We start from the raw sequence: 22,553 nt of genomic DNA on the forward strand, positions 1-22,553 counted from the left end.
CATTTATCTCTCCATCTTGGAGGATTCCTGCCTCTATTCCTGATGAAGGGCTTTTGACCGTAAAGTCGATTTTCCTGCTCCTTGGATGCTGCCTGAACTGCTGTGCTTTTCCAGCACCACTCTGATCTAAACTCTGGTTTCCAGCATCTGCAGTCCTCACTTTTGCCTACTACATGGACTTACACAGTGCTTATTTAGCGAGAAAGTGATTCTGCAGTTTTAAATAGTGCACACTCTTCCTTATCCACAAACATGGATTAATTGTTGCAACAACAGATCAGTATTTATGTATACAGTATTGTTATTGTTAATTCCAAACGGTTTTTCCTTTTAAAAAAACAGTCGACATTGGTGAGGCCACCTTTGGAATATTATGTTCAATCTGGTCTCCCTGGTATAGGAAGGACATTGTGAAACTTCTAAAGAGTCAGAAAAGATTTACAAGGATTTTGCCCGTGTTTGAGGGTTTGAGCTATAGGGGGACACAGAATAGGCTGGGGCTATTTTCCCTGGAGCATCGGAGACTGAGTGGTGACTATATAGAAGTTTATAAAATTATGAGGGGCATGGGTAGGGTGAATAGCCAAGGTCTTTTCCCCAGGGTAAGGGAGTCCAAAACTCAAGGGCACAGGTTGAAGGTGAGAGGGAAAAGATTTAAAAGGGACCTAAGGAGCATCTTTTCATGCAGAAGGTGGTGCGTGTGTGGAATGAGCTGCCAGAGGAAGAGATGGAGACTGGTACAATTACAGCATTTAAAAGGCATCTAGATGGCTGTATGAATTGGAAGGGTTTAGAGAGATATGGGCCAAATGCTGACAAATGGGACTAGATTAATTCAGGATATCTGGTCAGCATGGATGATTTGAGTCTGTTTCTGTACTGTACAACTCTATGACTCTATGACTGCTACGGGAAACATCAATATATGTGCGTTTACTAACTGGAAAAAGTGCTACCATGATGTCCAGGGAATGTCACGCCTGTAACTTACTAGGAAAACCTCAAACAGGTCGAGATTTAACAAGAAGCGATAATAAAGGGTCTCATCCACTCAGCAGAAGGAAGCCACCACTTGCAAACATTTCTACTTTACTTTCTAGGACAGTACAAAAGTAAAGTTAAAAACTGACTGCAACACTGTGCTATTGTGTGCTATTGGCCAGACACCTGATTGTGTTAGCTAGAGTGCTGTGAGGACCACAGGTTTGAGAACAAGCATTTTGAACGTCTCGGTACTGCAGGTAAACTGCAAGGAAGCTGTAAGGAAGTTTTATGAAAGGATGGGGGAGGCAGTTGACTAGAAGTGGTCAAACGCAAAACAGATCTGGGCTCACTACATAGAGAAAAATCATTCTCATTGGTGATAGGAGCAAAAACTAGAAAACACAGATGAAAGTGATTGACAGTGCAGCACATAGTTAGGATCTGGAATATACTGCCTGGGAATGTGGTGAAGTGGATTCAACTGCGATTTTCAAAGCAACATTGAATATGCAACTGAAGAGAAAAAAGGGAGTGGATTGTTCTTACAGAGGGCCAGCATTGATACAACTGGCTGAATGGTCTTCATGTGTGCTGGAACCATCCCATGATTCCACAGTATGATACATTAGGACCTAACCCATGAGCCGGAGAAGCCCAATGAAATCTCATTGCCTCTTGACAGGTTGGTCAATAGTGGTTTGTTTCTGGACCAGTAGTTTTCCCGATGGTTTGTGATCTGCCCATCCTTCTGATCAGTTTGAGGTTGGCGCATATGCCAGGGTGACATTTACGTTGTTGATTGTGAATAAGTCACAAGTTTTCAGTTCTGTTATATTTGTTGCATCATAGTATAACAACATTCCTGACAATCATTCCACATGCACCATGTAGTCTCATCTCTGTAGTCTGCTTCTTCAGCCATGGTAACTGGTCTAATTGGACATTATCACTTGCTTCTTATCAAACACAAAATTAACAGCATGGCCATTGGCATAGACAAAAGTCTTTCTCTGCAGGCTGGCCTGGAATAGAGAGTTCCTCCAGAAATTACTCAGGTGTCTTCTCCAAAGGAGGTATCTCAGATATTACAAATATCTTTCCAAATGGAGGTGGGTGTTCTACTGTGTAGACCTCTTTATGTGTCACCATTAGTCCTTCGACTGTTCTGAACCTGTGTCTTTCATTAATATATGAACTGGAAGTGAACTGCAGTTTACAGATATAGTATTACTTAGTGATGACCGGATATTGCCTGTGCTTATAAGCTATTATTGACCCACAGTGTTGTCACTGGATTTTAGCATTGGGTGTTTGGCTTATTCTGTGTGGCTTGTCACGTGCCTCTGTGGTGTCCATATCTTATAAAATGAGTTGATTCTTCTGTCCTTTTGGGTTGTATTGATATTTTCCACTCAGGATCTGTCTTTGAGTCCATATGGCTTCTGCTTCAAACATGAACTGGATAGCTTTCGACAAAGTTAAATCTTCCTTGGACTAGAAGAAATCTGACAATGTTTCACCATCAATTCTGAAAACAGTTCTGTCTCTCATGGATTGTCATGTCAAAGCTGCAAGGTGTTTGATATGCTTTCCTTTATTGGTCAGAGTATTGAGTACAGGAGTTGGGAGGTCATGTTGCGACTGTACAGGACATTGGTTAGGCCACTGTTGGAATATTGCGTGCAGTTCTGGTCTCCTTCCTATCAGAAAGATGTTGTGAAACTTGAAACAATTCAGAAAAGATAAGCAAGGATGTTGCCAGGCTTGGAGGATTTGAGCTATAGGGAGAGGCTGAACAGGCTCGGGCTGTTTTCCTTGGAGCATTGGAGGCTGAGGGGTGACCTTATAGAGGTTTACAAAATTATGAGGGGTGGAGGGATATGGGCCAGGTGCTGGCAGGTGGGACTAGATTGTGTTGGGATATCTGGTCGGCATGGACGGCTTGGACCGAAGGGTCTGTTTCCGTGCTGTACATCTCTATGATTCTATGAATCTATCTGTGGAAGTCATTAATGAAGTTGAACTCTTCTAAATCTTTCTCCTTCAAGAAATTGATTTATACTTAAATAGAAATAATTACCAAATTTATTTGTTCTTAAAGTGAAATAATTACCAAAATCTTTTAGGGTATCTTGAAACATATCTATTCACAACATCACCTGCAACTGAGTCCATGAATATACTAGTAAATCTTTCACCTTTTATAATCATCAAAATGGTGGCTACCCTCTCCATGAGGGCTTTCTTCACCTTCTGTGGCCAAGGTGGTGGTTTCCTGGTACTTCCTGATAAAATGGGTATTTTCCCATCTTTTACAATCTAAAATACTTAGCATCTTCTTTGACGCAAGTTTTAAATACTGCTTTCAGGCTATGAGCTTTATAAATCCTCCTGTCAAAATCACAACTTCGTTATTGAGTCCTAGTCCTTTATAAAGAACAAAGAACAATACAGCACAGGAACAGGCCCTTCAGCCTGCCAAGCCTACACCATCCTAATCCTTAATTACACTCACAATTCACTGCCAATGTGCAGCATCTACCTCTCTGTTCGCCTCCCATTCTATCAAAATACACCTTAAATGTTGCTAATGTGCCGGCTTCAACCAATTCCGCTGCAGAGTGTTCCAGGCACCCACCAACCTCGACGTGAAAATTTTTTCCCCACACTTCTCGTGTAAACTTTCCCCTTTTCACCTTGAACATGTGCCCTCTTGTAGCTGACCTTTCCACCCTGGGAAAATGCCTCTGACTATTCACCCTATCTGTGGCTCACATAATTTTGTATACCTCCATCTGGTCTCCTCTCATCCTCTGTCTTTTCACTGAAAACATTCCAGTTTATCCAACCTCTCCTCATAACTACAGCCCACCAAAACAGGCAACATCCTGGTAAATCTTCTCTGTACCCTCTCCAAAGCATTTACATCTTTTTGGTAGTCTGGTGACCAGAACTGTATTCAAAATTCCGAATGTGGCCTAGCTAAACTTTTAAATCTTTAACTTTTCATAAGTATTATTCTACTGCTAGTCTTTTCACTATATATCTTCCAAGTTGCTTATTTTTAACTTATATAAATTCTGAGATCTTCCTAACTCAACAACCCTGACATACACTTCATTTCTGGACATTTCACAGAGCCTTGTAACTGAGTTTTGTGAAGCCTAATGTTACTATAAGAAATGATAACACTGTTATACTCTGTTATACACTCTCATGCATATGTTTTCTGGTCTTTGCTCCATTTTTATTCACTTGTCCCTTCAGGATCTCTAACCTTACCCCTTGAAGCCTTCAGTTGTTCCTCACAGATGTTCCTTCACTCAGGCCTTTGTATCATTTAGGTGTGGTGGGCTTTTCTCTCTTGTCTAAGCCCATGTCCTTGCCCCAGTGCTTCTTACCAGCTTCTGAATGAGATCTTGTCTTTAGATTGTTGAGCTTGCCTATTAACTCCTTCCCTGGTGGCCGTTTTCTCTTCCTTTCCATTGGTAATCATCCTTCAGCAGTTGACTCACTGTCTGTGTCTTCTTAAAGTGGAAATGCTCTTCAAGTGATAAACTCACTCGCTTCCTTTGTCTTTTTTCCCTGAATTCCTGTCTTCATGGTAGAGATCAGACCCACACTACTGCACAAGTTGGTTATTTTCCCAGAAGCCAGTGTACGAGTAATATCAACAGGCTAGAATTCGTAGGCCCAAATTCATGATTCTGTGAGACATGGGTTCAAATCCCATCACTGCAGCTGGCTAAATTTAAGTTTAACCAATATATCTGGAATTTAAATCTCAGTAATGGTGGCAATAAAACGATCATTGTTGATATCATAAAAAAAATGTTTGGTTCACTAATGTCCTTTAAGGAGGGAAATCTGCCATCTGTTACCTTTTCCAGTCCACATGTAACTCCAGGCACACTCTTAATCACCCTCTGAAATGGTACAGCAAGCTATTAAGAGTGGACAACAAATATCAACCATGCCAATGATGCCCACATCATGTGAGAGATAAGGAATAACAAAAACATGATCACTAGTGCCACTTGGTGGTATTTGACCCCTTGACCAATACATGATGCTGGCTAAGGGATGCTGCACCGATTCTCCCTTTGCCTTTGCTTTGTCTTTTGGGTACTGAGTGACTCATGATGGACAATACACCACCATAGATTATCTACAGAAGAGGTTCTGTCCTTAGGTCACAAGAAAATTTATTGTATGACAGCAATAAGTACAACTACATTTGGTCAGGCATAATTACTGGGACCGTAGGGACTTTGTATAGATACACCTGCTCCCTCTAAAAGATAGAGTAAAACTCCTGGTGTCCACCCCATAGATTGTGTGAGACATAGAAACATAGAAGATAGGACCAGGAGGAGGCCATTCGGTCCTTCGAGCTTCTCCACCATTCATCACAATCATGGCTGATTGTCCAACTCAACAGCCTAATCCTGCTTGCTCCCCATAACCTTTGATCCCATTTGCCCCAAGTACTTTTTCTAGCCACCTCTTGAATACACTCAGTGTTTTGACAGTAAAATGGGTGAAGCTAAGGTAAGATGAACATTAACTCCTAAAACATTAACTTACTCAACAATACATTGTCTTACATATTCCTCCAGCATTTACACAGTTCGTGGTCTTTAAACCTGCTAGCTGGCAATCCTTATCACTAAAACAAAATATAAATGGAGATAATCTAAAGATGGCTTTTGAAGTGATTGGATTGTGTCTATTTCCTTTTCCAGTCTATTCCACTGTATGATTTTTCAAATGACTTTAAAGACTATTTGTTTCCAAGACAGTTCATTATCATTTGTGTGGATGACTCCCTTATGTTTTGTCATTGCTGAGAGCACAAGGAACAAGTTTCTGCGAATTTCCACTCGTCGATTCCATATTTGACAGAACCTGGTCAGTCTACTTATCTCCCACCTTTATTGCAGTCACTCCAATTCCAAATTTTCGATCAATGGTGTGACATGGTGTGTTCCCCATTCTGATTTGGATCACTTTATCTCTCTCTCTCCCCATGCAGGGATCATGGACACCTCTAGCATTACCAAGGACAGCTTGGAACAAGCCTGCATGCAAGTTTTTTTGAAACACCTTAATGTTGACTGGTGTACTCGTCCACAGTTAAACCATGGACAATATGCATGCTCTTCCTATTCCAGCACTGATGAATTTGGGGCCCATTATCGCATGATGTTCCTGTCAATCAGATTCTTTGACTTACAATGAGTCACCCTGTGGCTGCATTGCTAGTAATTTATGAACACATCACGGACATGACCTTCATGATCTCAGTTGTTTGTGTCATTTGTAGAAGTGTATAGGGAATCAATAGTGGACAAAAGTTCAAAACCCACCCAGAACACAAAACACTACAGCCAGAATATCTACAGGCTCCTAATGAATCTACTCACCTATTAAATCCTCAGCAATTAAACACTATTTGGCTTTAGGATATACATATTTGCAAAAATGAAGGGGCATCTCCAAACTATACTATGAAGAGGTTGGATATGATAACGAGATGGTGATGTTTATCATAATGTAAGAGCGATGTCAGCGATCATGGGTGAGCGCATGAGAAAAAAGGATGGAATGGTCTGTATTGCCGGGAGATGTACTCACAGAGAATAGGATTATGTACAATGTGTAAATAGAAGCGATTACATAAACCTGTCAGAGTCGGGCAGCAGTCACTTGTAGGTAAAGGGGACAACTATTATCAGCCACAAACCACCAGTAGAAAGAATGATAGCCCTTTGTCTAATTTAAGAATAGAACCCAAATCAACAAGTTTCATGACAACACAGACCACACTTAGCATCAGATGAACGTGTACATTCCATCCCAGTCCTGATTAAACCAGCCTATGACATACCATGAGCTGGGGTGATCCGTTCACCAATATCTGCCTGTCTCATGATGCAACTGAGCAAGGGAGACTCTGGATGGTGCAGTGGCCTTTCTCAGATTGAGTTTTCTTTCTGTAAAATAGTTCATGCAAAATCACAGAAAGACTGCTCACTCTGTTTCAGTTCAGGAGCAGCCAGTCAAGGGGTGGCTCCAAGCTGCTGGGTTCATGGGGGTGAAATACAACTGTGGTGACAGCACAAGGCAGTGCTGGGGAGGGAGGTGGCTGCATTTTCCAAACTGCCTGTGGAAGAATTAAAATTGTGCACTTCACAGAATCTCTATGGCAAAGAAGGAATCCATTCGGCCCATCATGTAGATACAGTGATGTTTCTTGAGTTAAATGAATAACTGATAGTATAAAGGATTAATAGTTGTCTTACTCATTGCAAGAGTACAAAGCAGTAATGTCAGATCAGATGGAAATGGAACCCACAGGAACATCATTCGAATGGATGCAACTAAATGTCTCTGTAAATAGTGTAGATGGTCAATAAGGGTTCACTAGGTTAGCAATTTCCTCTTTTACCATAGGCTCCTGCAGGCCCCTCTTGAGATTGAGATATAACTCACCCAGGACGTGTAAATCCACAAAGATGTAAACGAGTTTTGCCCCATCGTTGGTATCGTACAAACTTTGACACGTGAATCGTCCCTCAGCTGCGAGCTGTAGGTTGTCTATCACTAGGGCCGCACCGTCAGAGAGGACTTTCACATCTCCAAACATGGAAGCCATTTTCTGCAGCTTTGCACCCATCCCATAATTGTACAGGACTGCCCGAATGTCACTGAAGCCAGGCCGGGTAAAGCCCCAGATGTAAATGGTGGGCACAGACTGGCCACATTCCAGTACCACAGACCGACCTATGACCCCTTTCACTTGGCTCTCGATGTATGTGACCTCCTCAGGATCCAGGATGACCAAACCTGAGTGAGAAAGAGACTCACAGATACAATCGGAGAATTTTCTTTTGGAAGTATTCAGCAAGCTAGACAGCTTCATTGGCGAGAGAAGTAGAATGAGCTGCCAGGGTTTCCTTACTTCCACTGGAAATCTGGAAGTACATCCTCAAGAGTGAGAGAGCTCCCATCTCTGCCCCCAATTATTCTTGGATTGGGGCAAACTAGACCACCCCTCACCCCCACCATAAACAACCCACAAGCATTCCACCAGGCTTTCCCAGTCAGGAGAGCAGCTATCCACTCAGAAAGCAGGACAGTAGGCTAACGGTCAATGAAAGCTCTTAACTGGTCATTAACCTTCTGCTTGAGGGCCTTCATTGGTGATGGGTCAGGAATGTTACCCCCAGATCTGTCCCCACCACATAGTTGGTGAAGTGTCAGCAAGTGGGCATGTAGCTCTCTAATGCCAAACCACCTAATTATTTTGCCTCCTGGAACCATCCCATTCATATCTAGAGAGGTATAAATCCAAGCCAACATTTCAGGTGCATGACTGTTCAGCAGATTTGGAAGAATTTGAGGATGTAACAGGAACCGAGTAATCCTAAACAATGGAAATGTGCAGTTCTTGGGACAGTAACAGTTTTATATTAACCCATGAGCATTCAGAGTTAGAACTCGATCAGCTGCTAAAATCCAATTGTGCCTTTATTCCATTACCCCAAACCTCAGATGGAGAACAAAGGTCCTGTGTGATGGACATTAAAAATTCATGATTCCTTCTCCCCTCACAGACCCATCCATTTGTGAGCTACACAAAGAGCTGAGCAACTTGCTAAACAGAATGAGAATTCAGTGAGAGCAGGAATTCAATACAGGCGTGATTAAGATGGTGCAACTTCTTTTTATTCATTTGTAAGACATGGGTGAGAGCAGCCACCAACATTTATTTATTCTCCATTTGCCCTTCAGAAACTGGTGGTGAGCTGCTTTCTTGAACCGCTGTTGACCCACAATACCACTGGGGAAGGAATTCCAGGATTTTGACTCAGCGACGATGATGGAATGTTGATATACTTCTAAGTTAGGATGGTGAGTGGCTTGGAGGGGGATCTTACAGGTGGTGATATTTTGATGTATCTGCTGCCCTTGGCCTTCTAGCTGGAAGTAGTCATGGGTGTCTAAGAGTTTTTGGTGAACTTTCTGCAGTGCATCTTGTGGATAGTACACACTGATGCTACTGAGTGTTGGTGATGGAGGGAATGGACACTTGTGGATGTGGTGCCAATCAAGTGGGTTGCTTTGTTTCAGATAGTATCAAACTTCTTGAGTGTTGTTGGAGCTGCACCCATCAATGGGAGTGGGGAGTATTCCATCACACTCTTGACTCGTATCTTGAAGATGGTGGACAGGCTCTGGGGAGTCAGGAGGTGAGTTACTCTCTGCAGTATTCATAGAATCATAGAATCGCTACAGTGTGGAAACAGGCCATTTGGCCCAACAATCCACACTGACCCTCTAAAGAGTAACCCTCCCAGACCCATTCCCTGACCCGATTACTCTACATTAAACGCTGACTAATGCACCTAATCTACATATCCCTGAACACTATCGGCAATTTAGCATGGCCAATTCACCTAAGCTGCACATCTTTGGACTGTAGGAGGAAACCGGAGCACCTGGAGGAAACCCATGCAGACACGGGGAGAATATATAAATTCCACCCAGACAGTTGCCTGAGGCTGGAATCAAACCCAGGTCCCTGGCGCAGTGAAGTAGCATTGCTAACCACTGAGCCACCACATCGCCCTAGTCTTAGCCTTCACTCTTGATAGCCACTGTGTTCATGTGGCGAGTCCAGCTGAGTTTCTGATGAATGGTAACCACAAGGAGGTTGATAGTAGGGAATTCGGTGATGGTAATACCATTGAATGTCAAGGGTAGCAGTTAGATTGTGTCTTATTGGAGACATCTCTATGGCGCAAATGTTACTTGCCAATTGTCAGCTCAAGCCTGGATATTGTCCAGAACTTGTTCCATTTGAACATGGACTGCTTCAGTATCTGAAGAGTCGCAAATGGTGCTGAACATTGTGCAATCATCAGCGAGCATCCTCAATTCTGATGGAGGGAAGGTCATCGATGAAGCAGCTGAAGATGGTTGGGCCTGGGACACTACCCTGAGGAACTCCTGCAGACATGTCCTGGAGTTGAGATGACTGACCTCCAAGAACCATAATCATGTGTCCAGTATGTCTCCAACCAATGGAGAATTTGCCCGCAAATACACATTGTTTCCAGTTTTATGAGGACTCCTTGATGCCACGCTTGGCCAAATGTGGCCTTGACGTCAAGGGCTGTGACTTTCACCTCAGCTGCAATTTGCAACCAGTCACCTGTTCATTTATAAATAAATCGTTAGAATAACTAATTCTGAGTGAATAAAACTAAAATTAACCATGTTGCAGATAGCAACATTAAAACAAGTTGAACTGCAATAAACAACAACGTGGTGTATATAAATAATAAATAAATAACACAATTATTAAGGTGACACTAAAATAAGTGTATGGATAAAGCATTAAGTTGATATACTGATAAGCATTAATGGGATCGCTGAAAGGTGCTATTTGCAGTTCTGGGTGCACCAGTCTGTTTTATTTGTCCTTGATAATCACACAGGTAGGAGGTGTCTCTACCTCCCTGAAACTGAACTCAGAGTTTTCAAGCCTGAATCATTGCGAGACCTTCGGGAGGCCGAGAATTTCTTGCAGTGAATGTTTGAAGGGGTGATCACCCACAGCGGGTTAAGAAGAGGCAGGCAGTTCATGACTCTTCCAGAATTGTGACACACTGAAACCCAGTTTCTACTCTGGGAACAGCATCTCAAGGGCTTTTGGTTTGGAAAGCACCACCAGGGCCATGTGTAGAACTGCAGTTTTGTTTTCTATATTCGTGTTTGGGATGTCAGCACCACTGGCCGAGTCAGCATTTGTTACCCATCCCTGATGACATTGGCAGTAAAGGGCTGAGTCAGAATTTCAGAAGACATGGATGAGGTTATGGGCAGAATCTCATATCGAGTCCTGAATTATTCCCAGAGTCACACGCAGATTGGACGCAACAGACCAACAAATCACAGAAAGGGTACAGTGAAAAAGATTTTCTAGAAAATTGCATAAAAAACAGAAGAATAAAAATGGGTGACTTTAATTATTCCGAGATAGACCGGGAAAACAATAGTGCAGAAGGAAAACAGTAGGGAGTTTCCTTGGCTCTTGAATATGTCTGAGCTGAAAATGTGTTGCTGGAAAAGCGCAGCAGGTCAGGCAGCATCCAAGGAGCAGGAGAATCGACGTTTCGGGTATGAGCCCTTCTTCAGGAATGAAGAATTTTTTCCCTCTTGAATATGTCTCCAAGAAAACCTTCTAGGTCTATGTGCTTCTTGTAAAATAAGAGATGAAATCGTGCCAGATTTGGATCTGAGGAAGGAAATGGGGCTATTTAGCATGTTTCAAAGAGGGAGCATTTAGGAAACAGTGATCATAACATATAATTAGGTTTTGAATAGTGATGAGAAACAAAGGAAATTCAAATCTTATAAGAATCAATGGGAGACTGGGTAACTTCAGTGAATTAAAAAGAGATTTGACAGATTGGAATCAAATGGATAAAACCACCAAGTTCTGGCTTTGGTGGAAGAGGTATCATTGAAACATTAAAAGAGTATTTTGTATCTGTCTTCACTAAGGAATAGGATTCTGACAATGTCACAGGAAAGGAGGAGAGAAATAGGAAGGGATAAAATTAGAGGAGGAACTTAAATCTTTAGCAATGTTCAAAGTTGAAAAATGTCACAGCCCAGAGTGGTTCCTAAGGAAGCAGAATGTTCATTCATTACCAATTCCCCTTGAGGCCTGTTACATCAATCTCTTTATCCCACGATTCTTATGGCCAACACAGAACTGACTCAACACTGAGCTAGACTCCAATTCAAGTGAAAGTTGGCAAAAGGGAAAATTTTACCTAATGCGCCACACTACTTTCCCATACTTCAAAACATCCTTTAACCAAATTATCATATGTCTAAAAATTTTCAAACACAAACAACGTTGCAGAACATTCACCTGCAGCAGCTCAGAATACATTTACACACTTCATCATTTGCAATGAAACCACTCAATTAGAAATATTAGCTTTAAAATTATATTTTGTTCTATAAGTCTGTAACTTTAAAAGTACTTCCCCATGAGTTTGCAGAACAGACAGGGCATACCCATAGATCTTACCAATGGCCAGAGGAGTGAGGATCCAGAGAATCTTAAACAGGGTTTGAAAATTCCAAGTCAGTCCATCCCCCATTGCAGGATCATGCTGCTGTAAAGTCCACAGGATGTGAACACCCCCTTTTCAATTAACGTGTCATCAGAATCAGCAGCCCTCACTCCTTCTCTGTGTGTTTACAGCCTTGGTGCATTTTGTCCAGGGATCTGGTGTAATCACTGAACTACCTGGACTGACTCACACAAGTATAACTCACAGGACGGGAGGCATCTGAAAAGTTCTCAGGTTGATTCTGAATTATTTATTACCTCTTCAGTTTCTGTTTACAATGCACTGCATGGACTATTTATTATGCAGGTATAGACTTCTCCCCTCAGTTCCAATCATTTGTCTGATTACTTCAATCAATTCACACAGAGAGGAAATCAGTATCTTACCTGGGGCATTTAACCAACATGGGAAGAGTCAACCTTTGCAACAAGGAATTTTGCATATGTTAGAATGTGGTTATCAAAGGACTCTCAGCGAAACCCTTTTCTCTCGCTTCTACCCTTCCTCACCTGTTCTACCTGCTTCCATAAAGGTTGAAAATAATCTATAAATGCTGGAAAAACCATTGGAAATCAACTGGAGAAAAACAGTTTCACAAGTTGTTACTTCTACTATTAAAATGTGAACAAAACCCTGGCTGGGCATTTAATCAGTGGTAGAGAGATATTTATAGTGTATTGAGTATTCATGAGTGTGAATTGTATATACTCAATATGAAAGTGTGGATAACATACTGGAATCTAATTCAGACATTCAGGTGTTTTACGTGTAGAATTCGAAGGTTATTGCAGAAATTAAAAACACATTGTATAAGGATTAATGTATCAACATGGAGAGATATTTTTGAGTCAATCTGTTATGTGAGGTTATTACAGATAGGACTTAAACACAGGCCTCTTGGCACAGAGGTAGGGACACTGCCACTGCACCACATCGGCCCCTTCTTGGCGTGGATAGAAGATTAACTGGCTAACAGGCAACAGAGAAGAGGCATAAGTGAGTCTATTTGCTGTTTGGCAAGATGTAATGAGAGGTTTGTCACAGGCCTCAGAGCGTTTGCCTTCAGCTTTTTCTAATTTGTAGAAATGATTTGGATGAAGAGACTATGTGATCAAGAGTGTAAAGGGTACAGACAGGTCAAGAAACATTAAGAGGTTTGCCTTTTGGAACTTTGAGAAGAGCTGTTTCCATTCTGTGGGAGGTCATTTATATATAGAACAACAGACCATCTGGTCCGTGTCAGGCCGAAATAAAGAGATTTATCAGACAGGCATCTTCAAAAAAACACATTAGTGATTTGTTATCAAAACACAATTTATTTAATTAAGATGTAATCTTTTATTAATATAATCATCAGAGTCTTAGGGAAGGATCCCCAGGCCATGATGTACAAGGACTCCAAGATAATGTTGTTTCAGGACTTTTCTCCGGCCATGGTCCGCAAGAGGAGGGCATTCGATGAGGCAAAGAAGCGTCTGAGAGACTTAAATATTCAATATTCCATGCGATATCCGGCAACGCTGCGCTTCAGCCATGGAGCGCAGGTGATCCAAAGTACATAACTTTGGATCACCGGAGAAAGTAAAAGAATTCCTGGGTGCTCTCAAATAGACTGCGGGACTTGAACTGTATGAATAACAACTTTATTTTGCACCCCCCCCTTCTCTTTGTTTATCCTTCATTCTTTCTCCATCTTTCTTTTGTCCATCTTTCCCCGGGGAGGGGGGGTCCTGTTCTTTACTCTCTCTTTGGTCTGTCACCTATAGCTCGCGCGGCTTATTTGATCATTTGGGGGATGTTTCTGAGTGGGGTCTTCTTTCTTTTTTTCTTATTTAATTGCTTAATGCTTGATAGGATTGTAATTTTGTAATCTTACATATTTCTGTCTTGTGTTGTTTTATTAAGCGTATCTAGGTGATAGTGTGGGGAGGGGAGGGTCACCCCCTTTTAACTCCTGCTTTATAAGATACTGGAATTTATTTACTCCATTTTGTAATGCCTGGGCCAAGGGGTGGGCACTAGCTGGTGGAGGTTATGGTGAGGGTATTGGAAGGTAGGAGTGCTCCCTGGGAGCAAGGGGGGAAAGTCTCCTTTTAAACATGTTTTGTGTTTTTTTTTACTTAGGAGTAGTTCTTAATTGTGTTGACTTAACTGTTTTAAAGAGTTCTTTTATATGTGAATTTTTTTTGGTCTTTATTCAACATCTTTTGGATGGGGTTCTTCATCCTGGGGGGTCTTGGGCTTGCTTGGATGATCATGGCTCGCCATTCATTTAGGTGGTGCACCTGGAATGTCAAGGGGATTCATTCGCCAATCAAAAGAAAAAAGATATTATCAAGAATTAAAAAAGAAAGAGTTGATGTGGCTCTGAGGAGCATTCGAAGCTGCAACAGGGTGGGTTTGACCAGGTATTCTTTTCATCTTTCAGCTCAAAAAGTAGGGGAGTAGCCAATCTTATTCAGAAGAGTCTTCCCTTCCAAATGCTATGTCAGATAAAAGATGAGTCTGGACAATATATATTTATTAAAGCCCTAATATATGGAGAGGAATACTGGATTTTCAATCTTTTTTGCCCCCCGGCACATCCTTTTAAATTTGTAATGGAAGCGTTCTCTAAGTTGATGGCTCTCGGGGTCTGCCACACAATTATAGGAGCAGATTTTAATTGTATCATTGATCCAGAGGTGATCAGGACACCTAGGAGTTCTGCAGGCATATCTCTGAGATCTAAGCAATTGGCAGATCTGAACAGGGAGCTGGGGCTGGTAGATGTGTGGAGGTGTTTCCATCCTGAGGGCAGAGATTTTACTTTCTACTCTAACCCCCACAAATGTCATACCAGAACTGATACGTTTTTTGCCTCCTCGACGCTTTAGAATTCGATACTGTCTTGTAAAATAGGGAATATAACTATTTCTGATCATGCCACAGTATACATGGAAGTTAAGACTAGTGATGACGGGACAGGTCCCCAACATTGGCGTATGGACCCTTTCTTATTGAAGGATAGCAGGTTTATAAAATATTTTTTGCAGGAATTTAAAACCTTCTGGGATATCAACTCAGGCACGGCTGGTAACCCATCGACGATGTGGAAGACTGCTAAGGCATACACACGAGGCTTGGTTATTTCATATTGTGCGACCAGGAAAAGACAAAAGGAAGAGCAACAGCATTTGCTTAAAGTTCCCCTGAAGGCAGCTGAAACTGTATGTTGAGAGGCCCTCCATTACTAAGCTACAGAGGATCGCAGCCCTTAGGGCAGCCATGACTACCGTACTTACTCAAACAGCAAAGAGGGAGATATTATTTGCGAAGCAGAGATTATTTGAATACGGTGACAAGCCTAGCAGGTATCTAGCATACCTTGCCAGAAAGAAAAAGGCTTCCCAAGCCATTACGTCTATCAGAGAGATTGCTGGTACCCTGACTTGTAATCATAAAGGATTAATACAGCCTTTAGAAAATTCTATTTTGAATTGTATAAGTTACAGGACTGTGAGGTTAGAACTAGGAAGATGGAGTCTCTCTTTAAAAATCTGGCCCTCCCGGGGTCAGCAGGTGTCGCTCTTGAATGCCCTCCTGACAACCCAGGAAGTACAGGAGGCAGTTAGGCAGCTTCAGAGTGGCAAAGCGCCTGGACCAGATGGATTCCTGGCTGAGTTCTATAAAGAATTAATAGGGGAACTGGCTGGGCCACTCATAAATATGTATAACTATTCACATAGTCAGGGATGTCCTCTCTCACCATTATTATTTACGCTAGTGATTGAACCACTAGTGGAAATTACACAAACTGACCATAACATAACGGCTCCGGAGGTTGGATCGGGGAAGCACAAAATTACTCTCAATGTGGATGATGTCCTCCTTTTCTTACGTGATCCTTTGACATCTGTGCCCCGCTTAATTCAAGTGGTCAATTTATTTGGTATATTTTCAGGTTATAAAGTCAATTTTCTGAAATCGGAGGCCATGCTATTGGGAGGCCTTGCCAGTATATCCAATTTTCCGAACGGATCTTGTTTCCCCTTTCGGTGATCACTAGAAGGTTTTCTGTACTCAGGTATTTTTAAAATAAGACAGGACCATCAACGCTGGGAAGATCTCCCAATATCCTGGTTAGGCAGAGTAGCCTTAGTTACGATGAATATTTTATCTCGTCTTTTATACCCTATAAGAACGCTCCCCTTGATGCTGCTAAGGCAGGCATTGCATAAACTTTATGGTTGGCTCAGCTCCTTTATTTGGAATCATAAACGGCCCCTTATCAAATTAGAAAAGCTGCAGCTTCCACAAGTCAGAGGAGGACTGGACTTTCTGGATTTCAGGAGGTACCAACTGAGCTCCCTGTAATCTTATGTAGCTGATTGGGTCTCCTGTGACCCACAATCAACCTGGCTAGATACTGAGACTTCCCAAGCAAACTGTCCCCTCATCAATCTACTATTTATGGACAAGATGAGATTCATCACAGCCTATTGTAAAAACCCTATTGTTTTAAATACAATTAAAGCTTGGTAGATAATGCAACAAAATGAGGATAACCTGCAAAAACCCTTCCCTTACACCCCCATTGTGGGAACATTGGGATTTCAGCCAGGGTTGACCAATGCTATATTCAAAATTTGGGAGTCCAGAGGTATCTCCTATTTGGGAGACTTGTTCAAGGTCATGATGTCCTTCAAGCAGCTGCGCCAGAGGTTTGGACTGCCCAGCAAGGACCTCTTCCGGTATTTCCAAATATGAGACTTTATACAAAAGAAGACCACACTGATAGTCAATCCTTATAAATTGGATCGGGAAAGGAGAGTGCTTTGGCAGATGGGGCTGCCCTCAGTCAGTACTCTCTACCACTCACTATGCAATAAGGTATGGAAGGACATGGAATGGTTGTATAAAACCTGGAATCAAGAATTAGGGTTGGAAATTTCTTTAGAAATGTGGGAGGACATCTGGGAAAATGCCAGGAGGATCTCTATCTGTAACAGACCTCAGGCTACTCAATTGAAGATACTTCACAGGGTTCACATGGCACCTGAACGATTCGCAAAATTCAAGGCAGGGGCATCCCCAATGTGTCCCAAATGCAAAATCAAAGTTGGCACTCTCACGCATTGTCTATGGACATGCCGTAAGGTCCGCAGGTATTGGGATAGAGTAGCGAATGCCTTGACAAAGATTTTGGGTATGGAGATTGGATTGAATCCAGTGTCCCTACTTTTAGGCTCCCCAAATTTTCCCTCTCTGGATATATGCGGGAGAAAATTATTTACTATCCTTTCCTTTTGTGCGAGGGAAAATATTTAATGAATTTGAATATACGAAGGTTCCTGGAACTTTTAAATTGGCACACAGGAAATATATTCCCTTTGACTTCCTTATGAATACCGTGCACCAAAACACGGAATTATTTTACAGAACATGGCAGCCCTTTTTGAACTATACTGACACAGATATTTCGGCCATATTGTCCAGGGCTTTTGCTTAGCCATGAGGATGGTTCCGGCTGGTTCAGGGGCCCCCAGGAGGGGTTGGTGATGATTCGCTGCCGATGATTAGCCACTGCCGGTCCACCACCAGCGTTTCTCCACTGGGGTCATTTGACCTCTGGAGACTATTAGTCACTGGAAATATATATATGTACTGATTGTTTTCCCTCCCGCCTGTTCTTTCATACTTCTCAACCCCCTTTATTTATACAACTACATACTCCATATTGATAAAAAAAAGAGGTAAAATAAATATCATTTTATTGGTTTATATATAAAAATGAGTTACAAACTTTAACCAGAAAAAGGAAATATATTTTAAAAATCTTTATAATGGCAGTAAAATCTCACATTAATATTAAACAATGAAATTTCAGTTCATTTGATAGTTATGCGCTATTCCGCTAAGATATTCCAAACAATCTTTCACCGTATTCAACAACAATTTTTTTTATTCTATCGTCTGTGTTTCAATACTTTTTTAGCTTTATTTGTGGTGGGTAACCCTCTATCAGCTGTTCCATATATAAATCACGCCCTTTTGCACTTTCATTAACGTTCCAATACATTTCCATATGGTTGGGTGGTGAGCTCCGAGTTCAAAAGCAATTCTCTGATGAGTGGCTTCAGCATGATTACTTATGCGATCTTCATCGTTTATTGCTGTCTCATGGACCGACCACATATCATGGGGAAACAAAGGTGCCCTTCGGCTACTGCCACGTCTATTGTAGAGTCCAATATAATTAAATTCAAACCAATCTAGTAGTGGTTGTAGTTCTCGAGGCAAAAAATCTGCGAGTGCTTCTACATAGTTATCAAGGTCAGTAAGTGGCACAAAAGCCAAAGCAATTATCATTTTTGCTTTTAAAGCATAATCAGGATCGGTGTTGTATTGACAAGTTGCTCCAGCTGCAGCAATATGTCTATACATACTTTGCGCCAAATGAAAGACACAGCCCCTAATTCTAACTTCAGGAAAACATTCTCTCATAGCACTGATACCTGCCTGCTCAAAGTCACAATGGATGTACTGTGGTCTGGGATTAGGTACCAAGGACTTCACCATTTCAAACATGCATACATATGTTGAACGCTGCTTATTTGGTAGAAGTATATACAATATTGGATGAACCCCATCAAGTCATTTTGCTAAAATACAATATACCTGAGAGAATAAAATAGGGGCTATGTTAAACGTACCATCTACAAACCAGGTGGATTCTGATAAATGATGTATCCAAGATTCCCTACCAAATATGATTATTCGATTACTTCCCTGACCACTATCTGCCAAAAGAAATTTTTCTTCTGCTCCATTATCCGGCTTATATACTTTGTATCTAATTGGAATCACCAAATGCTGAAGATCAGTAGGGTTTGGTGGCGCTAAGCTAATATCATTCCTTTTTCGTCGAATTATTTCCTTCATGCTGCTTGTCATCGGTAAAGATGCCAGGACTGAATGAGGGACATCAGCAACACATTTGTTAATAAGAACACTAGATACTTCCTGCGGTTCTTCTGCACGACGTTTTAAACATTGTGAGAAACAAAAGCTCACTCACTACTTCCTGCGGTTCTTCTGCACGACGTTTTAAACATGTTTTCACTTTCGCAACTTGGACACTTGCTGCGGAAGGAGAATGTGTGTGTCCATTAATGGTTTTTATCACAGTGCCACTCTTGGTGTGGATCCGTCCATTACATCGGCCCCTTTGTTCACATCGCCAAAACTTAATACTTGAATCATTCTTGGATAGTTTCTCAAAAATATATATAAAACCATCATGGTAAAACTTCTTATTTCCACGTTTGCTAATAATATCTGTTTCCATACTAAACATTCCTGTTCCAAAAACCAAAAATGGCGCGGTGGCGAACTGGCGAATAGTCCTCAGTGGCCAATTGGCGGTGGCGAATGGTCCCATCCCACCCAGGAGGAGGTCTCCCGTATATATATGTATATATATATATGGGTTTTGTTATGACTTGATATAAATCTATTTTGAGCATGCATCTAGTTATTTATCTATCTTTTTGTTTATTGTTAGTAATGTATAATATCCTATTTTATGTTTTGGCTGTTTGTAGAATAGATTAATAGTTAGGTTTTTTGTTTAATTTTATATTTGTGTTGTTGTTATATTGTAAATATAATACACTAGTTTGTACTATTTCTGTAATTTTGTAAAAAATGTTAAAAATCTTCTTTCTTAATAAAAATATCTATAAAAAGAAAGCCGTCACCAGTTACAAAAAAGTTTAAAACTAAACATAAGATGGTGACGAAAGAGTCCAAATGGTGAGGCAAAAGTGGGTTCTGCAGATGCTGGAGATTAGAGTCAAGATTAGAATAGCGTCAATTTTCCTGTTCCTCGGAAGCTGCCTGACCTGCTGTGCTTTTCCAGCACTACTCTAGTCCAAATAGTGAGTCAGGAGACGCCACTTTACCTGGAAAAGGCAAGCATTATAATAAACACTCAAGTCGCAGAGTTTGATTGACATATTTACCCATATCCCCTGAGCAACAGACCATGATGACATCACTGAAAGCATTAATGGTAAATGCTGAGAGTTGAATTCTGGGAAATAAATGCTCTCCACAATAATTCCTGGTGATATCCTCAAGGCCTGTGAGTTGCTAATCTTCATCATCAAGGAACCCAAACTCTTCAGTGGTTATACTCAACCACTAATCTCCTTCACAGGTCCCTTGGAACAGCTAGGCTTGCATACTAATACACAGACCGCACAGGGCGATCACTTAAAAAAAAACGTAAACTCTAACTAAGTGACCAACGTTTGCTCATTTGGATTCCAATCTGAATTTTTGTACGGCTAGTGTCAATCCTGTGAGAAAATGTAGCTTTTTGATTGCACTGCTTTCTTTTAAAAAGCTCGAGCTCTAGTTTCACATGGCTGGCACACATCCAGTAAAAGCTCAGATCTGGGAAAGAAAAAGTACAGTAAACAATAACACATCACTCAGCTTAGTTCTCAAGTATCACAGCTGGTATCAACTGTCCATGTTTTTAATGCCTAAGGATATCAATTAGTTGTTTCTCAAACAGTCATAAGCGCTAACATTTGATCAAAGTGCCAAAAACCAAATCCCACTAATGCGCTGATAATTAAGCTCTAAGAACGAACAGAATGTTAAATTACATGGTGCACATTTTCAAGAAAGGAGTTCAGATGACAGTATTAAACCCAAAGAGTTTCTATGCATTGTTTCAGCTCCAATTGGTACAACAGGTCTTGAGTTGAAATGTCCTTGAAGATCACACAACACACTGCAGGCCACAATACAAGTATTTGCATGGCGATAAACTCTTCCATATCCCTGAGAAGAAAGGTTATGGGGGCAAGTGGAGTTGCAAGATTGTGGAAGATCAGTTACTAGCAATTGACCTCTTTATATTCTTCTCCAAGGCTTAAGTGTACCTTCAGCAAACACCAAAGGCTTCTTTTGGGGTTTTAGTTTCCTATAGGCACAAACTCTTTCAATATATGAATATTAATGTGGAAATAAGGAGGATAAATAGACAAGTCTTTTCCCTGGGGTGGGGGAGTCCAGAACTAGAGGGCAAAGGTTTAGGGTGAGAGGGGAAAGGTATAAAGGAGGCCTAAAGGGCAGCTTTTTCATTCAGAGGGTGGTACGTGTATGGAATGCATTGCCAGAGGAAGTGGTGGAGGCTGGTACAATTGCATCATCTGGATAGGTATTTGAATAAGAAGGGTTTCGAGGGATATGTGCTGGGTGCTGGCAGGTGGGACTAGATTGGGTTGGGATATCTGGTTGGCATGGATGAGTTGGACCGAAGGTCTGTTTCCATGCTGTAGATCTCTATGACTCAATGATTCTATGAGCTGACTATATTATGACTCTAAGAATAGCTACTGTGCATATGTGGAAGGACATATATCACAGTGATATCTGTAAAGTCCCAGGAGATGTCCTGTCTTACCATCCCTTGTACTTGCGTACGGTAAACCTGAGTAGAGACCTCTTCTGATTAGAATAAGAGAAGATATCTTTCCCATCAGGGTCAGAACTTCTTCAGCAGAAAATGGGGGCTGCAGATGCTGGAGATCAGAGTCAAGATTGTGGTGCTGGAAAAGCACAGCAGGTCAGCATCGGAGGAGCAGGAAAATTGACATTTTGGGCATAAGCCCTTTATCGGGAATGAGACTTGTGGGTCGGGGGTCTGACAGATAAATAGGAGGGGGGGTTGGGGTTGGGGGGAAAGGCAGCTGAGAATGTGATAGGTTGATGAAAGTGGGAGAGAAGGTGATTGGTTGGAGAGGAGTGTGGAGCGGATATATGGGAAAGATGGACAGGTCAAGAGGACCATGCCGAGCTGGAGGCTTGGGAACTGGGATAAGGTGGGCTGGAGGGGAAATGAGGAAACTGGAGAAATCCACATTAATCCTTTGGGGTTGCAGGGTCCCAAGGCAGAAGATGAGGCTTTCTTCCTCCAGGCATTGGGTGATTAGGGTTTGGTGATGGAGGAGGCCCAGGGCCTGTGTGTCCTTGGTGGAGTGGGAGAGGGAGTAGAAAAGTTCAGCCACGGGGCAGTGCGGTCTATCCACCACAATGGAGTCCTCCAAGCCCCCTATTTCATCCTCTCATGCTGTCCCAACCAGTACCCTTCCACTGATACACTCATCTGTTTGGCTGAACTGATCCTCACCCTTAACAGCTTCTCCTTCCAATCCTCTCACTTTTGCAAAACCAAAGGGGTAGCCATGGGCACCCACATGGGCCCCAGCTATGCCCATCTCTTTGTCGGGAAATCTGGCTGACAGATAGGAGTGTCAGACCTACTGCTCAGTAGGAAAATCGACGTTTCAAGCAAAAGCCCTTCATCAGGAATGGAGGCAGGAAGCCTCTAGGGTGGAGAGATAAATTTGG

At 41.8% G+C, this 22,553-nt stretch overlaps 1 protein-coding gene across 1 annotated transcript in view; it reads right to left on the reverse strand.

The window, feature by feature from the left end:
* The window catches only part of LOC122540554 (V-set and immunoglobulin domain-containing protein 10-like 2), a 98,159-nt gene extending 78,593 nt beyond the window's left edge, over window positions 1-19,566 (reverse strand). The window contains exons 1-3 of the mRNA XM_043676421.1: window positions 19,200-19,566; window positions 18,911-19,096; window positions 7,480-7,833 (exon numbers count right to left, since the gene is read on the reverse strand). Coding sequence (XP_043532356.1) covers window positions 7,480-7,833; window positions 18,911-19,096; window positions 19,200-19,566 — 907 coding nt within the window. The remainder of the gene's footprint in view (window positions 1-7,479; window positions 7,834-18,910; window positions 19,097-19,199) is intronic.
* Window positions 19,567-22,553: the final 2,987 nt, after the last annotated feature.

The sequence above is a fragment of the Chiloscyllium plagiosum genome, chromosome 35 (genome assembly GCF_004010195.1).
Source record: "Chiloscyllium plagiosum isolate BGI_BamShark_2017 chromosome 35, ASM401019v2, whole genome shotgun sequence".
Lineage (NCBI taxonomy): Eukaryota > Metazoa > Chordata > Chondrichthyes > Orectolobiformes > Hemiscylliidae > Chiloscyllium > Chiloscyllium plagiosum.